We start from the raw sequence: 20,279 nt of genomic DNA on the forward strand, positions 1-20,279 counted from the left end.
TCACAACAGCTAGGGCTGGGCCAGGCCAAAGCCAGGAGCCAGGAACTCCTTCTGGGTCTCCACCTGGGTGGCAGGGGCCCATCTGCAGCCTCCCCAGGATGTATTAGCGGGAAGCCAGATCAGAAACCTGGGACTCTAACTGGGCTCTGATAAGGTACATAGGTGTCCTAAACAGCAGTTTAACCCATTACACCAAAACACTACCAAGGGTATACTTTAAGAGAGTACATTTAGAATATGTCAATTGTATCTCAATTTTGAAAAACAATATGAAGAAAAAGTCTCTAAGCAACCAAAAATACAGATCACAAAGACCATACATTTAAGCCTACATATTTTCTCTTACAAAAACCACCCCAATTTTCACCTGAAATCTTGTTTCTTCTTCATTCCATATACTGTATATAGGCCTGGTTGTACAAATGCAAAGTCCATAGAGGATTAAAAACCTCATGTTAGGGTTGAGACTGATGCTGTGGCATAGCAGGTAAAACTACCTCCTGCAGTGCCGGAATCCTATATGGGTGTCAGTTTGAGTCCCAGCCGCTCCATTTCTTATCCAGCTCTCTGCTATGGCCTGGGAAGGCAGTGGAAGATGGCCCAAGTGCTTGGGCCCTTGCACCAGTGTGGGAGACCTGGACAAAGCTCCTGGCTCCTGGCTCCTGGCTCCTGGCTTCAGCACAGCCCAGCTCCATTCAGCCATTGTGGCCATTTGGGGAGTGAACCAGCAGATGAAAGACCTACTTTTCTCTCTCTCTCTCTCTCTCTGCCTCTGAAAACTCCGCCTTTCAAATAAATAAATAAATCTTTAACAAAAAATGTCATGTTAGGGGGAACAAAACTGATACAGAAAGGCACACTGAAAGGGGTTTAAAAAGAATCAATGTCCACACCCCACATCAGAGGGCTGGTTCCAATCCAGGCTACTCTGCTTCAAAGTTGGCTTCCTAATACACCCAGCAGGGCAGCAAATGATGGCTCAAGCGCTTAGGTCCCCAACACCCATGTGGGGAGACCTGATGGAGTTCCAGGCTCCAGGCTTTAGCCTGGTCCAGCTCCAGCTGTTGCAGGTATTTGGGGAGTGAACCAGCAGATGAAAGACACCTCTCTTTCTCTCTCTCCCTCTCTTTCTGTCACTCTGCCTTTCTAAGTAAATCTTAAACAAAAAAGGGACGAAAGAACTTGCAAACATAGTATGGTAATTTTGTAAGGGAAAATTATATACCTAAATAATATTTTGTATTATTATTTAGCAATACATGACACTTAATATTTTATATACTGTATGCTTGCATTTAATACAGGCAAATGCAGGGCCCAGCACTGTAAAGCTGGCGCCTGCAGTGCCGGCATCCCATATGGGCACCGGTTTGAATCCCGGCTGCTCCACTCCCGATCCAGCTCTCTGCTATGGCCTGAGAAAGCAGTAGAAGATGGCCCAAATCCTTGGGCCCCTGCACCCACATGGGAGACCCGGAAGAAGCTCCTGGCTCCAGATTGGCACAGCTCAGGCCATTGCAGCCAATTGGGGAGTGAACCAGTGGATGGAAGACCTCTCTCTCTCTCTCTGCCTCTCCTCTCTCTGTGTAACTCCTTCAAATAAATAAATAAATTTTTAAAAACATACAGGCAAATGTATAAAAATATACATTTAATAAGGGTATACCTTGTGAAGTCCTGACAGTATCAATGATATACCTCATACAATACAGTAATAAAAATGATTAAGACAGCAAGAACTAATCCACATATCACCTTCTGCACCAATTACTATCCTAAACAAAACATTTAGTTACTCATTTAAAAACTCCCGTGCTTGGCACTGTGGCGTAGCAGGTTAAGCATTCACCTGCAGTGCCGGCATCCCATATGGGCGCCGCTTCATATCCAGGCTGCTCCTCTTCTGATCCAGCTCTCTACTTACAGCCTGGGAAAGCAATAGAAGATGGCCCAAGTACGTGGGCTCCTGCACCTGCATGGGAGAACCGAAAGAAGTTCCTGGTTCCTGGCTTCAGATCAGCTCAGCTTTGGCCCACTGCGGCCATTTGGGGAGTGAACCAACAGATAGAAGACCTTTCTCTCTCTCTCTCCTCTCTCTGTAATTTCCTCTCAAATAAATATTTAAAAAAAAAAAAACAAACCCTCCTAACAATCTTAAAATGAAACTACTAGTATTATTTCAGTGGTGAAATTAACATTCAAACTTGGGGGTAGGTGTTTGGCCTCACAGTGAGGATTGCCCACCTCCCACACTAAACCACCATGTTTGATTCTTGGCTGTAGCTCCCCATTGCAGCTTCCTTTCTTTTTTTAAAAAAAGGAAAAGTATTTATTTATTTCAAAGAGTTACAGAGAGGCAGAGAAAGAGAAAAAGAGAAAAGAGATAGGTCTTCCATCCATTGGTTCACTCCCCAAATGGCCGCAGCGGCCAGAGCTGGGCAGATCCAAAGTCAGGAACCTGGAGCTTCTTCCAAGTCTCCCATATGGGTGCAGGGACCCAAGCACTTGGGCCATTTTCCACTGCTTTCGCAGGCCACAGAAGAGAGGTGAATGGAACCGGACCAGCCGGGACTTGAACAGTGCCCACATGGGATGACGGCACTGCAGGTGGTGGCTTTACCAGCTAGGCCACAGCGCCAGCCCCTCGGCTTCCTTCTAATGCAGACCCTGGGAGGCAGCAGTGGTGACTCTAGCAGTTGGGTTCCTGCCACCCAGATGGGAGTCCTGACAGAGTTCTCGTGTCCTGGCTTCAGCTGTGGTCCAGCCCCAGCCTTCTGGGGAATGAACCAGTAGATGGCAACCCTCTTCCTAATAAAGTAATGAATTAATTTTTAAAAATTGTTCAAACTTGGCAGTTGATTTAGAACCTATGTTTAACCAATACACTATATTGTCTCTCTGTGATGAACTACCAGTCCACAAAAAAAAAAAATTTTTTTTAATTTTAATTAACAATTTTTAGCATGATCTCAGAGGACAAGAAAAGATACAGTTTTTTATTTCAGTATAAAAATACTTTTCAGCCAGTGCTGTGGCACAGCAGGTTAAGCTGCTGCATGAGATGCTGGCATCCCATATGCGCACTGGTTTGAGTCCTAACTGCTCCTTTTTCAATACAGCTTCCTGCTAATACACCTGGGAAAGCAGTGGAAAATTGCCCAAGTACTTGGGCCCCTGCCACCTATGTGGGAGACCCGGATGGAGTTCAGGTTCTTGGCTTTAGCCTAATTCAGTCCCGGCCATTGTGAATGGAAGATCTTTCTCTATTACTCTGCCTTTAAAATATATAAATCTTAAAAAAAAAAAAAATGTTCCTAAAGAACCTGTTCTCTGTTCTCATCTATAGGAGAAAGTGTAGAGGTCAAAGAGCAGCCATTTATAATCTGACTCCAACCTGTATTTCCAGCTTATCTACCTCCTGCAGGTCGACGCCAAACCAAACTTCTCCTGGTCCTAAGACACAGAGCTGACATTTTCAGGCTGTTGCATTAAAGGCCTCCTCTGACTTCTCAGAAAATTCCTACCTCTCCTTTCCAACACGGTTCCTATAATAACACTTCCTGTCAGTCTCTGACACTGTGCGTGTTCTCACAGCACGTCGCACACACCTCTATTAAGGTACCTGCTATCTTACCCACCCCATCTGAATGCTGAACTCCCTTTTTCCATGTCCTAAAATTACACAGTACCCAATCCATAGCAGATGGGAAATAATTTTTTTTAATTTTTGGTAATTAGGGCCAGCATTTATCTCATATGGGTGCCAGTTCTAGTCCTGACTGTACCACTTCCAGGCTAATGTGCCTGGGAAGGCAGTGGAGGGTGGTCCAGGTGTTTGGGTTCCTACACCCACAAGGGAGAGCTGGAAGGAGCTCCTGGCTCCTGGCTTTGGCCTGACCCCGCCCCCACCATTGTGACCATTTGGGGAGTGAACCAGCAGATGAAAGACCTCTTTCTCTATATCTCCCTCTCTCTTTCTGTAACTCTGCCTTTGAAAGAGATAAAATGTGTTGCTGTGGATTTGTTCTGAGAGGAGAAGTGTGGTGGGGGCAAGAGGCGCGGAGTCACCACACAGACCCCAGGAGTCGGGTGAAAGCAGGCCAGAGGCAATCAGCCCACAGACTTGTTTATTTCAGTTGATACAGCAGCTTAAATAGCCAAGGCAGCCAATCTGGTCAAGAGGTGGTTTATGCCCTAACCAATCACAGCCTGTTGCCAGGCAGGCTCCGTTACCAGGTGGGTTTTGAAGCCATTCCTGAGTAACTGACACTCGCTTGCCAGCGGCCATCCTGGCATGGCCTTCTCATTCCACATTTCCCTCTTTTCGTTTATTTTTGAACAACAGGAGGCATGATTCTTGGCCATACCATTGTTGACCCTGTTTCCATGTGGTCTCTGTATGCGGCTGTGCCTGTCTTAGGTTGTCCCCCAGGGGCTCTTACCTGTCATTGACTAACCAGCGCTCAAAACAGGAGACCACAGGAGTGCTTGCTCAGATGGGGGTAGGAATGAGGAACAATGGTTATCAGGAATGCAGTGACCGCACACAGGCTGTGGGCCATTTGAGTGGCTGATCAGAGCTAGTGGGGTATAAAGCAGTAGCGGATGTGGCTATGGTCAGTTTCTCAGGGTAGGATGATAGGGCAGGCGCATCCGCTAACAAGGCGGACTCTCAGTCTTGCTCAGCTGGTTCTGGTTGGCTGTCAGTTGCAGGCTTGATGTTTCTAGCTGGTACACAAATGGGCTGTCCTGCATTCTCTGGAAAGACACAAGCGTATCCTCGGCCCTTGGTTAGCAGAGGGTATGGTCATCCCTTCCATTCTCCTGTCAGGGGGTCCTTCCACCTAACCACAGGGGCTGAGGTCTGGGATGGAAAGGATCCCCAGTAAAAGGGATCTTTAAAGTAAATAAATAAATAGTTTTTGTAATCAATGAATTAAGATTTTTTTTAAAACTCAGCAATACAAAAATGACTAGTTAGCTAAAAGGTCTATACAGTCAAGAGGTTTTTAAAAATTATTTACTTATTTATTTTATAATTATTTATTTAATTTCATTTTATTTGAAAGGTAAAGACACACACAGAGACCTTCCATCTGCTAGTTCACATCCTAAGTGCGCACAGTGCCAGGGATGGCCAGGCTGAAGCCCGAAGCTGGAATTCAATCTGGGTCTCCTACATGGATGGCAGGGTCCCAAGGACTCAAGGCATCATTTGCTGCCTCCCTGGGTATGCATTAGCAGAAAGCTGGATTGGAAGTAGAGTAGCTCGGACTCGAACCAAGCAATCCAAAACGAGATGCAGATACCCCCAATTAACAACTCAACCACTTTACCACACACCTGTCCCACAAGGTTTTATTTTAACAAAAGCCATGAGGTTTCATTTAAAAAAATTTATTTTATTTATTTGAAAGGTAGGGTTACAGAAAGAGAGGGAGAGAGTGAGAGGTCTTCCATCTGCTGGTTCACTTGCCAAATGGCTGCAAAGGCTAAAGCTGAGCCAATCCGAAGCCAGGAGCCAGGAGCTTCTTCCAGGTCTCCCATGTCATTGCAGGGGCCCAAACACATTGGCCATCCTCCACTGCCTTCCCAGGCCACCAGTAAAGAGCCAGATTGGAAGTGAAGCTGCCAGGACTCTAACCAGCACCCATATGGGATGCTGGCATCGCAGGTGGTGGCTTTACACACTATGCCACAATGCCGGCCTGAGTTTAATATTTGAAAGGGATGAAGTTCATTTTCTTAGACATCAGAAGTTACAAAAGTTTCTGCAGTTTGAATTTAATCACTACAAATCTTTTTAAGACATATTCTGGACTAAAACTGACCAATGTGTTGCAGTGAAGATAATACAAATGATGGCATGGGTAAATTTTAAGTGCGAAACTAGGGTTGCCAGAATTTAAGTCAATAAAGCCAAAGGAGGAGTGGACTACACGGACACCACTTAGGTTACTCCAAGAGTCCTATACATACAGGAACCTGATCACTTCAGAAATCACTTCCCCTCAAAGTCACGCCTCAAAACCAATTTAATCACTAAACAACCTCTAACAGAATTTGTTTTATTTCTTGTTCTAAATGAGTTAATATTTATTTCCAACTGGACAAAAACAAACCCAAGTATATCCACACAGTTAAACTTCTTATTTCTCTCCCTGTGACTTACAACTAAGCTAAAAACATGTAATAGTGATAGGGATTCCAAGGGTGCTAGGAAAGGAAAGACAGACATACAAGAAAAAATACATGATGGAACTCTTCAGGAGCCCTGAGGGAGAGCCAGGAGATGAGAGAGCGGAAAGGGGATTACAGGGATGACAACTTACACAATGAAACTTCAGATGTTGTTGAGTCTGCTGAGCAGATCTGACTGAGCACTCTGCACTCTCCTGTGCAAAACAGGCTACTCCAATATCAGTTCCCTGACTGGTCTGCACAGCATGCCTCATTAGCATACATTTTCAGTCCAGATTCGTTCATGCAGCATGCCCCATTAGCATACAGTTTCAGCTCCAATTGGTTTAGATAGCATGCCTCATTGGCAAACATTTTCAGCTCCTGATTGGGTCTTGTCCCTGCCTCCTGATTGGTTGGTATTCTGTTCCTCTCCTAATTTGTTAAATCTGCACTCACTTCTCAGAAAGGGACCAATCAGAGAGAGCCACTTTGTGTATAAAAGAGCCAGAACTTGCCAGCTTCCTTGGCAACTCCTTCCTTGGAGTCCTCCTCCTGATGGCTGCAGCAGATTTCTCACTTTCAATAAATCTCACTTTGCTCACTGTCCCTGTCCTTGATTCAGTGTGAGACAAGAACTGAGGTCACCTCATCATCCAGCAGTAGTGACTGTCATTTTTAGTATCTAATCAGTACAACAGAATACATAGTGGTCCCTCAAATATGCACTGAACAAACTCCTCTGCCTCTACTTAGTCTATGTAAAAAGCTACTTTTACCTATAAACAAGATATTTTATTTCAATTTTACCTATAAACAAAACAATTTATTTCTTTAAAAAAAAGTTATCTAAACCACTGGCTTATTCCTCCCATTACCTCATACTTAAATTTACCTAACATGCTACAACTTCTGGCAAGAGCGGACCTCTCACTACTTCCCCCCAACCTTCTTCCATATGCTCACCTCCCCACAAACTTTCACGATCCTGAGGATCTCCAAACGACCCACTGCCTCCAACCTGTCTTCATGGCTGTCATTCACTGATATTTTAGAGGTGAACAAATCTACCATAGGATGGTCCGAATTCCTCCACAGCAACCGTCATACAAAACACACCTTCAATTCAAACATCAACTTTCCATTCCTGTTAACGCAAAATTAAAATCAACTACTTCTTTGTGTTACCCATTCAGGCAGTCACAGACCTGTATTAATATTTGTGTAGGATTTCTCCATTACCTAGGTTGAGAATTCTCCTCATACATTCTTTCCTTCCCCTCCTTGAAGAGGCTTATGGTCTGCTTAGTTTTCTTCATCAAATTTTCCATGAATACCCTAAAATACTCATTTTCTCCAAGTGTCTCCATCTTCCCCTCATATCTTGACAAGACAGTCCGGAGATGCTGGTAGGTGTCTGGCAGCAGGTCTAAGATATAGGGTGGGCTGTTCTTTAGCGCCAGCTTTGGGTTCTGACACAACCGCACCACCTGCAACAAATGGAAAAGATGGGCTATTACTTGGAGGACCTGAAGAACAATTTCCCTTTTTAAAAGTTAAGAAATATGTGCTCCTTGGCAAAAACATGAAAAATGCATGAAGATATAAGAATGATCCATAACCCCACTGCCCAGAGGCAATCACCATACATTTTCAGTGGTCCCCTTAGAAGAAGTGATTCTTAAAATCCTGTAAGAGAAAAACAGTGTAGACAACACAAAACACATTAAACAACTACAGGGAAAGCAACCACTTAAATGCCTAAAAAATGCTAGCTGAAATAAAACAAGTCACTTGTTTTTTTTTTTTTTTTTAAATCTTATTAGAAAGGCAGGGAGATAGAGATCTTCCATCTCCCTAAATGCCCACAACAGGGCTGGGCTAGGCCAAAGCCAGGAGCTAGGAACTCAATCCACGTCTTCCCTGTGAGTGGTGGGAATCAAAGTAATTGAGCCATCCCCTGCTGGTTGCCAAGGTGTACAATAGCAGGAAACTGGGGCACAGAGCCAGGACGCAAACCCAGGCACTCCGATGTGCAATGTGGTTAAACACTGCACCAAATGCCTGCCCTGCTAATTACTTTTAAATACATGGCTCAGAGCCGGCGTTGTTGGCCTAATAGATGAAGCTGCCGCCTGCAAAGCCGGCATCCCATACGGCTACGAGTTTGCGTTCTGCCTGCTCCACTTGTAATTCAGCTCCCTGCTAATGCACCTGGAAAAGTAGCGAAAGAAAAGCCCAAAAAAGTATTTCAGGCATGGAAAGCCAAGACACTGTGGCAAAAAATAGCCTACCTGAAAGATCTCTGTGAGTGAGATCCCAGTGGAAAGAAGAGGCTATCAAAGAAGGAGGTACCTTTCTCTGAAGGGAGGAGAGAACTTTCACTTTGCATATGGCCCTGTCTAAATACTGAAAGAGTTTGTGGACTCAAGAGGCTTCCATAGTCTTGGCAGCTCATGACAAGAGCCTCGGGTGATCGCTGACGTCATAAATAAGGGTGTCAATTGTTAAACCACCAACAGGAGTCACTGCACCTGCTCCCCATGTAGGATCTCTGTCCTCAATGAGTTGTACTATGATAATTAACTGTAAAATGTGTTGTACTATGCGAATTAATGGTAAAACTAGTCTTCAAACAGTACTTTATACTTTCTATGTGTGGGTACAAACTGTAGAAATACAGAGTAGGTCTTCTGTACATAAAGATAATTAAAAATGAATCTTAATGAAGACTGGGATGGGAAAGGAAGTAGAAGGTGGGATGAGAGTGGGGTTGGGAGGGTGGGAATAGGGGTAAGAACCGCTATATTCCTAAAACTGTACCTATAAAATTTGTATTTATTAAATAAAAGCTTTCTAAAAAAAAAAAAAAGAAGAAGAAGAAGAGGAAGAAGAAGAAGGAGAGGAGAAGGAAGGGAGGGGAGGGGAAGGGAGGAGCGAAAGATGGCCCAAGTAGTTGGGACCTTGCCACCTACAATGGGAGAACGGAAGAAGCTCCTGGCTCCTGGCTGTTGCAGCCATCTGGGAAATGAACCAGTGGGTGAAAGATACCTACCTACCTCTCTCTCTCGTCACTCTACTTTTAAAATAAGATAAACCTTTAAAAACAAAATACAGGCCGGCGCCGCGGCTCACTAGGCTAATCCTCCGCCTAGCGGCGCCGGCACACCGGGTTCTAGTCCCGGTCGGGGCGCCAGATTCTGTCCCGGTTGCCCCTCTTCCAGGCCAGCTCTCTGCTGTGGCCAGGGAGTACAGTGGAGGATGGCCCAGGTGCTTGGGCCCTGCACCCCATGGGAGACCAGGAAAAGCACCTGGCTCCTGGCTCCTGGCTCCTGCCATCGGATCAGCGCGGTGCGCCGGCCGCAGTGCGCCGGCCATGGCGGCCATTGGAGGGTGAACCAACAGCAAAGGAAGACCTTTCTCTCTGTCTCTCTCTCTCACTGTCCACTCTGCCTGTCAAAAAAAAAAAAAAAAATACAGGGCTGACTCCATAATAAAGAAAATTCCCGGGAGCAGAAATAAAGGACATAGTCGTCCTAGGAGATAAGTCTCTGCAATCTAGGGGCTTGAGCTCAAACAACCACTATGCGACAGGGGCAGGGAGGCCCTGGACCCAGCAGCAAAGCATGGTGTTAAGCTGAGACCCCCACTGAATCCCACAGAAATGCGGGACTCTGAATTTTCCATCTTTTACTTTTAAGTTTTCTGAGTTCTTATGTTTGAAGCAGGTCTCTTTTAAACAACACAAAGCTAGGTCTTAAAAACCCAATAAAGGGGGCCAGGGCTGTGGCGTAGCAGGTAAAGCCATTGCCTGCATTGCCAGCATCCCATATGGGCACTGATTCGAGACCTGGCTGCTCCACTTCCAGTCCAGCTCTCTGCTATGGCCTGGGACAACAGCGAAAGATTGCCCAAGTCCTTGGCCCCCTGCACCCACATGGGAGACCTAGAAGAAGCTCCTGGCTCCTGGCTTCAGATCAGTACAGCTCCAGCCATTGTGGTCACTTGGGGAGTGAACCAGCAGATGTAAGACCTCTCTCTCTCTCTCTCTCTTTATGCCTCTCCTTCTGTGTAACTCTGACTTTCAAATAAATAAAAATAAATCTTAAAAAAAATAAAAACCAATAAACAGTCTGGCTCTGTGGCACAGTACATTAATCCTCCGCCTGAGGCACTGGTATACCATATGGGCACCGGTTTTGTCCCGGCTGCTCCTCTTCTGATCCAGCTCTCTGCTATGGCTGTGGAAGGCAGCAGAAGATGGCCCAAATATTTGGGCCCCTGCACCCATGTGGGAGACCCGGAAGAAGCTCCTGGCTCCCGGCTTCTGATGGGCACAGCTCCGGCTGTGGTGGCCATTTGGGGAGTAAACCAGCGGATGGATGACCTTTCTCTCTGTCTCTTCCTCTCACTGTCTGTAACTCTACCACTCAAATACACAAATAAAATCTTTAAATAAAAAAAAAAACAATCTTTGTTTTCTAACTGGTGAGTTTAGTCCATTTTATATTTGCTATAATGACCAATAAATTTTACTCTAATATCTTGCTTGTGATTTCTATTTACATAGATTTGTCTGTGGCTGGAAAAGAGAAACTATTAAGTCCAGAAATAGATGTGTGTGTATTTATGTGTGTGTGTGCGTGTGTGTGTGTATACAGATCCTTGTCTTATGACAAAGGAATGGTATTTCCCAAAAATGGTAGTGGTATACTTGGGTAGGGTACAGGAAAAAAAGAAAATTAGATTGGGAATTTGGTGTAGTGGCTGGAATGCCACTTGGGACACCCAAAATCCCTTATATCCCCAGGTTCAAATCCCAGCTTTGTTCCCTATTCCAGCTTCCTGCTAACATGACCTAGGGAGGCAACAGGTGCTGATGTAGTTGGGTACCTGCCACCCACATGGGAGACCTGAACTGAATCCCTGGTTCCAACCCCAGCCCAGCCCTGACCACGGAGAACATTTGGTGGAGAGTGAGCCAGCAGATGAGAGCTCTGTGTCTGTCTCAAACAAAAAAATAAAATAGTAGATAGGGAAAGCTTCCTGTAGGTAATATTTAGGCTGAGAGCTGAAATTACAGGAAAGAGACAGCTGTACAGACAGAGGAAACCTCCGCTCCGACAGTGCATGGGAACAGGTTTGGATCTGTCTGGGGAACAGGAAGGCCAGTAAGACTGAAGTGCAGTGAGCAAGGGAGAGGGAACGACCAAGATGTGTGGAACAGGCGGGCAGTCACCAAGGAGACATTCTTACCATATCATCTTATCATAGGTTTTTAAGTTTTCAATTAAAGTTAAAAATTCAAAAAAGGAAGTAATCTTTTAACATTTTGACAAAATTACATCAGCCCTATCCAAATGTCTGACTTCAGTCACTGACTAGAGTAAATTTTTTAACCTCTTAGCCTCAGTTCTTTTATCTGTAAAAGCATAGATAATATCTACCTCATAGTAAAATGTTTCTGAAAGGCCTGCACAGTTTCCAAATCAGCAGGCACCCAACAAATGTTAGCTCAGCCTCCATTTCCGTAGTGACCAGGCTTATCTGCAGGGCGGGCAGGAGTTATCTTCTGAAGACAGAATGTAGACCTCCATCACCCTCTGATGACTCCTAGGAGCTGATAACATTATCCCTACCATCCTGGCCACGCCCCAGCCACCTTCCCAGCCCTGCACCGTGTCCAGTAACCAAGGAATGGAGAACAGGCAGCAACAGTAACACAGGTACTGACTAGGTGAGCAACAAAGGGCCAAAGCTTCAGTATCTCATCTACCCCTCCAAAGGCCCAAACCCAAGACAACTCCCTGTAAAAACATTTACCCTTAAATGAACGGCTACACACAACATATATACCCCTGACTTAAAGCTAAATGTATTAACACCACAGAGTTGAGGTAAACAGCACTATCTGCCCACCACCTCTGGGGAAAAGGTATAGTTCCCTTCAACAACTACAAAACTAATCTAGAACTGCTTTGACCTTACCTACATGCACAACCTATAGTATGTAATCACTAAGTGTTACTCATGACAATGGGCTGGAAAAAAAAAATCAACCCTCATAACATACCACAAAACACTTGACTAAATTTGCATTTTGGAACCAGTGTCATGTGCCTTCCACAAGTGTTATTCATTTTCCTTCCTTGGAAGGTGACCTTGTGAAGAGCACTTGTAGATGAACCGTCTGCTTTTCTCGAGATCTTTTAGAGATGGATCATCAGAGAGCCAGAGAAGCCAGCCCTGCACTCACAGCGCTGCATCTCTAACTACGGAACACTGACACAGGCCACAGAGAAAACAAAGACGTAAGCCTGCTCTTCTGATATTAATGTCCTTCAGAAGGAAAGGAAAGTGCCTAAATATTTATAACCTCTAAACAAAGTTCCCAAAAGGCTCTGTGTGAATAATTCAAGTCAATAGTTAACATCAAAAGCCAAAACAACCTGCCTTTCTGACTTAGTGAATTTTCAACTGGCAGTCACAGTTAGCCTCCAGAGCACAAATGTGCACTTCTGAATGATAAAGCATTGTCCCGATTCGCTGTCCTCCATTTGGCCAACTTTACTCGGCTTTCCAAGTCTTGCAGAGCAAAAATGGCTGCCTTTTGTTTATTTCCGCCTGTACATTCACAGCAGCACTCAGAACAATGTCAAAAAGAAACATGCTTAGCTCTGGAAACCAACAGAATCCTTGCACAGCCGCCACACACTCCATTCATAGCTTTCTCACTGGCCCAACTCCTCCCCTGGCTTCTGCCAAGGTTCAATGATCAACAGAAAAAAATCTGGAAAGCGTTATGATTCCCAAGAAGAGAAGTAACTCTACACTTAAAAACTGCCTAATTTTTTTTAAATTGGAAAGTTACAGATAAGCCAGTCCTGTTCCGAATACAGAATCTTTACTGACACCATGTAATTTACAACTCTAATTCTGCAGAAAACTGTATGCATGACTATGAATGCCTAGGTATTTTTATCTTAGACCCCTAACTTAGCCTCAAAAGCATTTTTCATTTCTAAATTTAAAAATGAGTAAGTTCTGTGCTACAAAAACAAGTATTCAATACGTACATAAAACATGTAAAATTTTATTACAGTTTAAAAGAATCAACAGTGTTTGAGAAAACAGGTGACCCACTGAAAAGACCCCAGAGCAGGTCAGCCTGGTGACTGACATCAACCACCCAGGCAACCTCGGGCGACTTACCCACCTCTCTGAGTCTCATTTCTGCCCGTAAATGAAAGAGACCAAGCTATTTCTAAAGTCTTCGAAGGCTTCTGAATTCACAAACTCTGTCATCTCAGGAACTTCAAGAGGTCTGACAAGAGCTCATAACTTTTACAAAAACAAGTCAGAAACCTGTACTTTTTTAAAGAAATGTATCATTGCCTGATAATGGCCCCAAGAAAAAAGTCATTTGCTTCTAATTATTATTCTCCATTATTACCAAAATTCTGTATAGGCTTCTGAATTCTAATTACCCCATAACATTTCTCAAATACCATCAACACTTATTAAAACATCATGTGAGGCCAGCATAGTGGGTTAACCTCTGTACCTTGTGACACCAGGAGCCCATATGGGTGCTAGTTCATGTCCTGGCTGCTCCATTTCCAATCCAGCTTTCCCTGCTAATGGCCTGGGAAAGCAGCAAACGAAGGTTCAAAAGTGTGGGCTCCTGTACCCACATCGGAGACCCAGATGCAGCTCTTGGCTCCTGGCTTTGGCCTGGCCCAGCCCTGACTGTTACGGCCACCTGGGGAGTGACCTAGCAGATAGAAGATAGATCTCTCTCTCTCTCTCTCTCTCTCAGTATCTCTCTCTCTGTAACTCTTACTTTCAAATAAATAAAGAGATCTTAAAAAAAAAAAAAAAAAGGCAGGAGCCAGTGCTGTGGCACAGAAAGTCAGAGACCGGCGCTGTGGCATAGTAGGCTAAGCTTCTGCCTACGGTGCCAGCATCCCATATGGGCATCAGTTCAAGTCCCAGCTGCTCCTCTCCCAATCCAGCTCTCTGCTAACAGCCTGGAGAGCAGAAGATGGCCCCCAAGTACTTGGGTCCCTGCACCCCCATGGGAGATCCAGAAGCTCCTGGCTCCTGGCTTTGGATCAGCCCACCTCCAGCTGTTGAGGCCATTTGGGGAGTGAACCAGTGGACAGAAGACCTTTCTGTCTCTCCTTCTCTGTAACTCTACCTCTCAAATAAATAAATCTTAAAAAAAAAATGCCACTCAACAATTCACACTAATCTTATTACTTTCATCTTACTGCGTCAGGTGAAGGAAAAATCCATACATTCAATACAGTGTGTGAAGTTAAATAACTGACATGTTCTGACAGCTTAACCATTTTTATACATGGACTCTATTTTTAAAAAAAGATTAGTTTACTTGAAAGAGCAACAGAGAGAGAGGTAAAGGCAGAGAGCAAGATATCTTCCATCTGCTGGTTATTCCCCAAATGGCTAGAAAAGCCAGGCATGGGCCAGGCCAAAGCCAGGAGCCAGGAGCGTCATCCAGGTCTCCCACATGGGTGGCAGGAGCCCAAATACTTGGGCCATCTTCTGCTGCCCCCCCAGGTACATTAGCAGAAAGCTGGATTGGAAGGGAAGTGAGGAGCTGGGACTTGACCCAGTTAACCAATATGAGATGCCTATGCTGCAAGTGGCAACTCAACCCACTGTGTCACAACACAAGCCCCTAAGGAAAAAGTAAATTTTTTTCCACAGATATAAGTGCAACAGCAAACCAAACACTCACATAAGCTAGAGAGTAAATGATTCTAAGCACCATATTTGGATGCCACACACCAATTAAGAGCCAACCGTGGACTAGCATATTGCATCACAGAGGTCCGGCTTAGTTGACAGTCCTTCCTCCCATGCGCAGTCCCCTTTCTTGTCTCCTCAGGTATTAAGTCACAGTTTGCTTCATATTCCCCTGAAGATGCCCACAGCCACGGGCTACCTTCAGTTGCTTCCCAAAGACTACAAGTGTGAGCACTGGGTCTTCAACTTCCCAGCATAGGGCATGACTGTGGCAAGGTTCCCAATGTCATTTTCACCTAAGATAACTGAGAATCAGTCACCACATTTAAATCAAACTAAACAAGGACTGTCAGCGAAAGCAGATTTTGGGAGGGCAATGGGGCAGTACATGTATATTTTTAAAATCATTGGGATCACACTCTCACCACACCGCCATCCAACATGGGATCCTTGGCAGAGGTTGGACTGGAGAGGCTGCCTGATCCAGTCTCCAAAACTATGAGCTAAATAAACCTCTTTTCTTTGTAAAAGGAAAGGGGAAAAAACATGTAAAAGGAAATGGGGGAAAATGATGTATGATTCCTTTTTTAAGATTTATTTATTTAAGCCGGTGCCGCGGCTCACTAGGCTAATCCTCTGCCTTGCGGCGCCGGCACACTGGGTTCTAGTCCCGGTCGGGGCGCCGGATTCTGTCCCGGTTGCCCCTCTTCCAGGCCAGCTCTCTGCTGTGGCCAGGGAGTGCAGTGGAGGATGGCCCAAGTCCTTGGGCCCTGGCCCCCATGGGAGACCAGGAGAAGCACCTGGCTCCTGCCATCGGATCAGCGTAGTGCGCCGGCTGCAGCGCACCAGCCGCAGCATGCCGGCCGCGGCGGCCATTGGAGGGTGAACCAGCAGCAAAGGAAGACCTTTCTCTCTGTCTCTCTCTCTCACTGTCCTCTCTGCCTGTCAAAAAAAATAAAATAAAATAAAAGATTTATTTATTTGAGAGGCAGAGTTACAGAAAGCCAGAGAAAGAGAGCCAGATGGGTCGGCGCTGTGGCTCACTTGGTTAATCCTCCACCTGAGGGGCCGGCATCCCGTATGGGCGCCGGGTTCTAGTCCCGGTTGCTCCTCTTTCAGTCCAGCTCTCTGCTGTGGCCTGGGAGGTCGGTGGAGGATGGCCCAAGTGCTTGGACTCCTGCACCCACATGGGAGACCAGGGAAGCACCTGGCTCCTGGCTTTGGATTGGCCCAGCGCTGGCCGTGGCAGCCATTTGGGGAGTAAACCAATGGAAGGAAGACCTTTCTCTCTCTCTCTCTCTCCCTCTGTCTATAACTCTACCTGTCAAATAAATTTAAAAATGAATAAAATAAATAAGAAATAGAGAGCCAGAGAAAGGTCTTCCATCCACTGTTTCACTCCTCAAATGGCTGCTACGGCCAGGGCTGGGCCAATCTGAAGCCAGGAGCCAGGAGCTTTTTCTGGGTCTCCCACATGCGTACAGGAGCACAAGCACTTGGGCCATCCTCCACTGCCTTCCCAGGCCATCAGCAGGGAGTGCAGCGGCCAAGTCTCCAGCCAGCCCCCATTTGGGATGCTGGCTGTGCAAGCGGAGGCTTAACCTACAACGCCACAGCACTAGTCCCAGATGTATGATTCCTATACCCAGCAATTTCATTTCTAGGAGTTTATCCTAAAGAAATATTTGCAAATGGTCTGACCAGTAGTACTGTACCATCACTTCCTTTTTTTTTTAAGATTTATTTATTTATTTGAAAGAGTTACACAGAGAGAGAAGGAGAGGCAAAGGGAGAGAAGTCTTCCATCCACTGGTTCACTCCCCAGTTGGCCACAATGGCCTGAGCTGCGCCGGTCCGAAGCCAGGAACCAGGAGCTTCTTCCCGGTCTCCCCTGTGGGTGCAGGGGCCCAAGGACTCGGGCCATCTTCTACTACTTTCCTAGGCCATAGCAGAGAGCTGGATTGGAAGAGGAGCAGCCGGGACTCGAACCAGCACCCATATGGATGCCAACACTGCGGGCAGCAGCTTTACCCTCTACACCACAGTGCCGGCCCCTGTACCATCACATCTAATATTAAAATTCAGAAACAGGGATGGTGGGCATTGTGGTGCAGATTAAGCTGCCGGTGGGATGGCTACATCTCAAAACAGGGTGCTTGAGTTCAAGCCCTGCCTCCACTTTCCTATCCAGCTTCCTACTAATGCTCATCCTACGAGCAAGTACTTGGGTCCCTGTCACCCACATGGAAAACCCAAGAGTTCCTAGTTCCTGGCTTCAGCCATGCCCAGCCCTGACTGTTGTAGGCATTTGGGAAGTGAGCCAGCAGATGAAAGATTCCTCTCTCTCGCTCTCTCTCTCTCACACACACACACAAACACACACACACTCTCTTTCTCTGTTGCTTTGTCTTTCAAAAAAACGAACTTCAATTTTTATAAGTAACCTAGATAGTATCACTATGAACTTATTAAATAAATATATATGTGTGTGTCCCTATCATAAAATTCTATACAGTTAACTTTTAATATTTTAAGGGGGACCTATACAAATATATAGTATTAACATGGAAAATCTCTATAATGTGGCAAAGCTTTAAGCAGAAAAATTACCAAACTATTTTTGTTTGAAAATTCTACTTCTGCTTTAAAACATATATTTTAGGTATGTATTATTTTCATGATTTAAGAACATAATAATTGAAATCTTAACATAAATAAGATCTCCGACCACCATCCCTAAGGAAAAATGATCTGTCAAGCTGATTTATTTGTCTAAAATAAGAGCCACTGTGGTACATGGTACAGAGCCTTTCTGTATCAAGCGCAGTCCCTGGACCAGTCCTAGGAGCTGGTCAGGAATGCAGATTCTCAGGCCCCACCCCAGACCTAGAATCTCCATGTCAATAGATCCCCAGGTGATCTGAATTCACATTAAAGTCCAAGAAGCATGAGTATGTAAGAAATCACTCGACACAGTCAAGTCTCACATGAAAAAGGAAAGGTATGAGCTAGGTGACTTGGAAAGGTTACTTAAGTTCTGTGAAGCTCAGCTGCATTCTCATAAAACACATTATTTTGAGATTTCTGATGTATCAGCAGATGTGAAATTGTAAACTGCTTTGGGCTGGTGCTGCGGCACAGCAGGTTAATCCTCTGCCTGCAATGCCTGCATCCCATGAGCGCTTCCAATCCAGCTCCCTGCTAATGTGCCTGGGAAGCAGCAGAGGCTGGTTCAAGTACATGGGCCCCTGCCACCCATGAAGGAAACGCGGACAGAGTTCCAGCCTTGTGGCTTCAGCCTGTTCTGGTCCTGGAGTGCTGTAGCCATCTGGGGAGTGAACCAGCAGAGGGAAGATGTCTCTCCCTCTCTCTGTAACTCTGGCCTTTCAAATAAATACATAAATCCTCAAAAAACCTGTAAAGTGCTCTATTATATCAGGAATTATTAGTGCTTAGTTTTCTTTTTTAAAAAAATTATTTATCTATTTGAGAGGCAGAGTTACAGACTGAGAAGGGTCTTCCATCCGTGGTTCACTCTCCAAATGGATGCAACATCTGGAGCTGGGTCAATCCAAAGCCAGGATCTGGGAGCTTCTTCTGAGTCTCCCACATGGGTGCAGGGGCCCAAGCACTTGGGCCATCCTATGTTGTTTTCCCAGGCCATCAGCAAGGAACTGGATCAGAGGTAGAGCAGCCAGGACTCAAACTGGTGCCTATATAGGATAACGGCACCACAGGCAGAGGCTTAGCCTACTACCCCACAACAATGGCCCCAGTTGTCAGTCTTAAGTGATGAAATGCTTAAAAGTCAGCTACTTGCTGAAGTTAATAAATCATTCTCAAGGGCAATGCTGTCTGTCCAGCCTTCTTAGAGCCACTTAGGAAGAGGGAAAGGCTGGAGGGGACAGACTCCAAACTACAGACTGGGGACACCTCTGAGAATGACAGGTGTTTGGGGTATGACAGTAAAAATGAACTTTCACATTTTGTCCTGGATAGATTATGATTCATAAATTGCGTTTTTGTTTTTCTCAAAGGATGCTGAAGTTCCATACTGCTAGTTCAAAAAGAGTCTAAAAAGAAGGAGGCAGGAACTAGGCTCCCAGCCCACCCAACAAAGCACCTCTGAGCTGGCATCATTTTGAAGTCTTCCTCCACGGCAGATGCAAGCAGTGAGTGGTGGCCGTGAGAAGGTGCCCAGGTGCTAGGCGCAGCTCGCCATCCATTCCCAAAGCTGTAGACGAGGCAACCAGTCCTGCTGATGTCTTCTGAGACTCCCAGGAACATCGACTGGGACGACACCACATCTCCATGCCTGGATCCCCAGGGTGTGTGCACCAAAGCCCTCCCGGGCATCCCTCTCCCCTCCTGGGAGAAGCTGCTGCAGGAAGGAACACTGTGGGGAGAGCTGAAGCTGGCTTCCAGAACTCCTGGCTGACTACTCCCACCTATTTCCTTCCAGCACAAAATGTGCTAATCATGAAAACATTTCACAATGGCTTGCTTATTATATCCCCCTCTAACAAACCTATCATAGATCAGAATTAACTTCACTGGAAAATGTGACTGAAATTTAGGTTCAGCTTTCAAACTAATACTTAGTTCCAGTTTTCTTTTAATGTGTTAGGGTTAATTATTAAGTTAGGAAAATGATGTTTCACAGTATAAATAGTGTATGTTTGAACATAACACAACTCTGCTGAAGGGGAATCTCAGGGAGCAATATGACCATGATTTATCAGATTTATTATATGTACACTGTTAGCTAAAAACATACTAAAAACAGGCTTTACAGGGCCAGCACTGTGGCATAGTAGGCTAAGTCTCCACCTGCAGCACCAGCATCCTATATGGGCACTGGTTTGTTTTCCATCTGCTTCTCTTCCAATCCAGCTTTCTGCTATGGCCTGGAAAAACAGCAGAAGGTTTCCCATGTGCTTGGGCCCTGGTTGTGGGAGACCTGGAAGAAGCTCCTGGCTCTTGGCTTCAGATCGGCCCAAATCCAGATATTGCAGCCATCTGGGGAGTGAACCAGCGGATGGAAAACCTTCCTGTCTACACCTCTCTCTGTAATTCTACCTCTCAAATTAAAAAAAAAAAATGTTTTAGGGGTGAGCATTTGGCACAGCGGTTACTATGATGCTTGGAATGCCAGCGTCCTTCATCAGCAAGTCTGGGTTCAAGTCCCAGGTTCCCTCCTGCTTCCAGCTTCCTATAAATGTACGGGCTGCAAGGGAGCAGCTGACAGCTCTGGTAGTTCAGACCTGAATAGGGGAGACCCAGACTCACATCCTGGCTCTGGCTGGTGCAGGCATTTAGGAGTGAAC

At 45.5% G+C, this 20,279-nt stretch overlaps 1 protein-coding gene across 2 annotated transcripts in view; it reads right to left on the reverse strand.

Annotated features, from left to right (window-relative positions):
• Window positions 1-20,279, reverse strand: part of CBL (Cbl proto-oncogene) — an 88,542-nt gene that overhangs the window by 60,044 nt on the left and 8,219 nt on the right. The window contains exons 1-2 of one of the 2 annotated variants that reach the window (XM_051837711.2): window positions 13,397-13,525; window positions 7,423-7,670 (exon numbers count right to left, since the gene is read on the reverse strand). In XM_051837711.2, coding sequence (XP_051693671.1) covers window positions 7,423-7,670; window positions 13,397-13,411 — 263 coding nt within the window. In that variant the 5' untranslated portion in view covers window positions 13,412-13,525. Of the gene's footprint in view, window positions 1-7,422; window positions 7,671-13,396; window positions 13,526-20,279 lie in introns of those variants that run through there. The other variant, XM_051837710.2, reaches the window with a different exon arrangement.

The sequence above is a fragment of the Oryctolagus cuniculus genome, chromosome 1 (genome assembly GCF_964237555.1).
Source record: "Oryctolagus cuniculus chromosome 1, mOryCun1.1, whole genome shotgun sequence".
NCBI lineage: Eukaryota > Metazoa > Chordata > Mammalia > Lagomorpha > Leporidae > Oryctolagus > Oryctolagus cuniculus.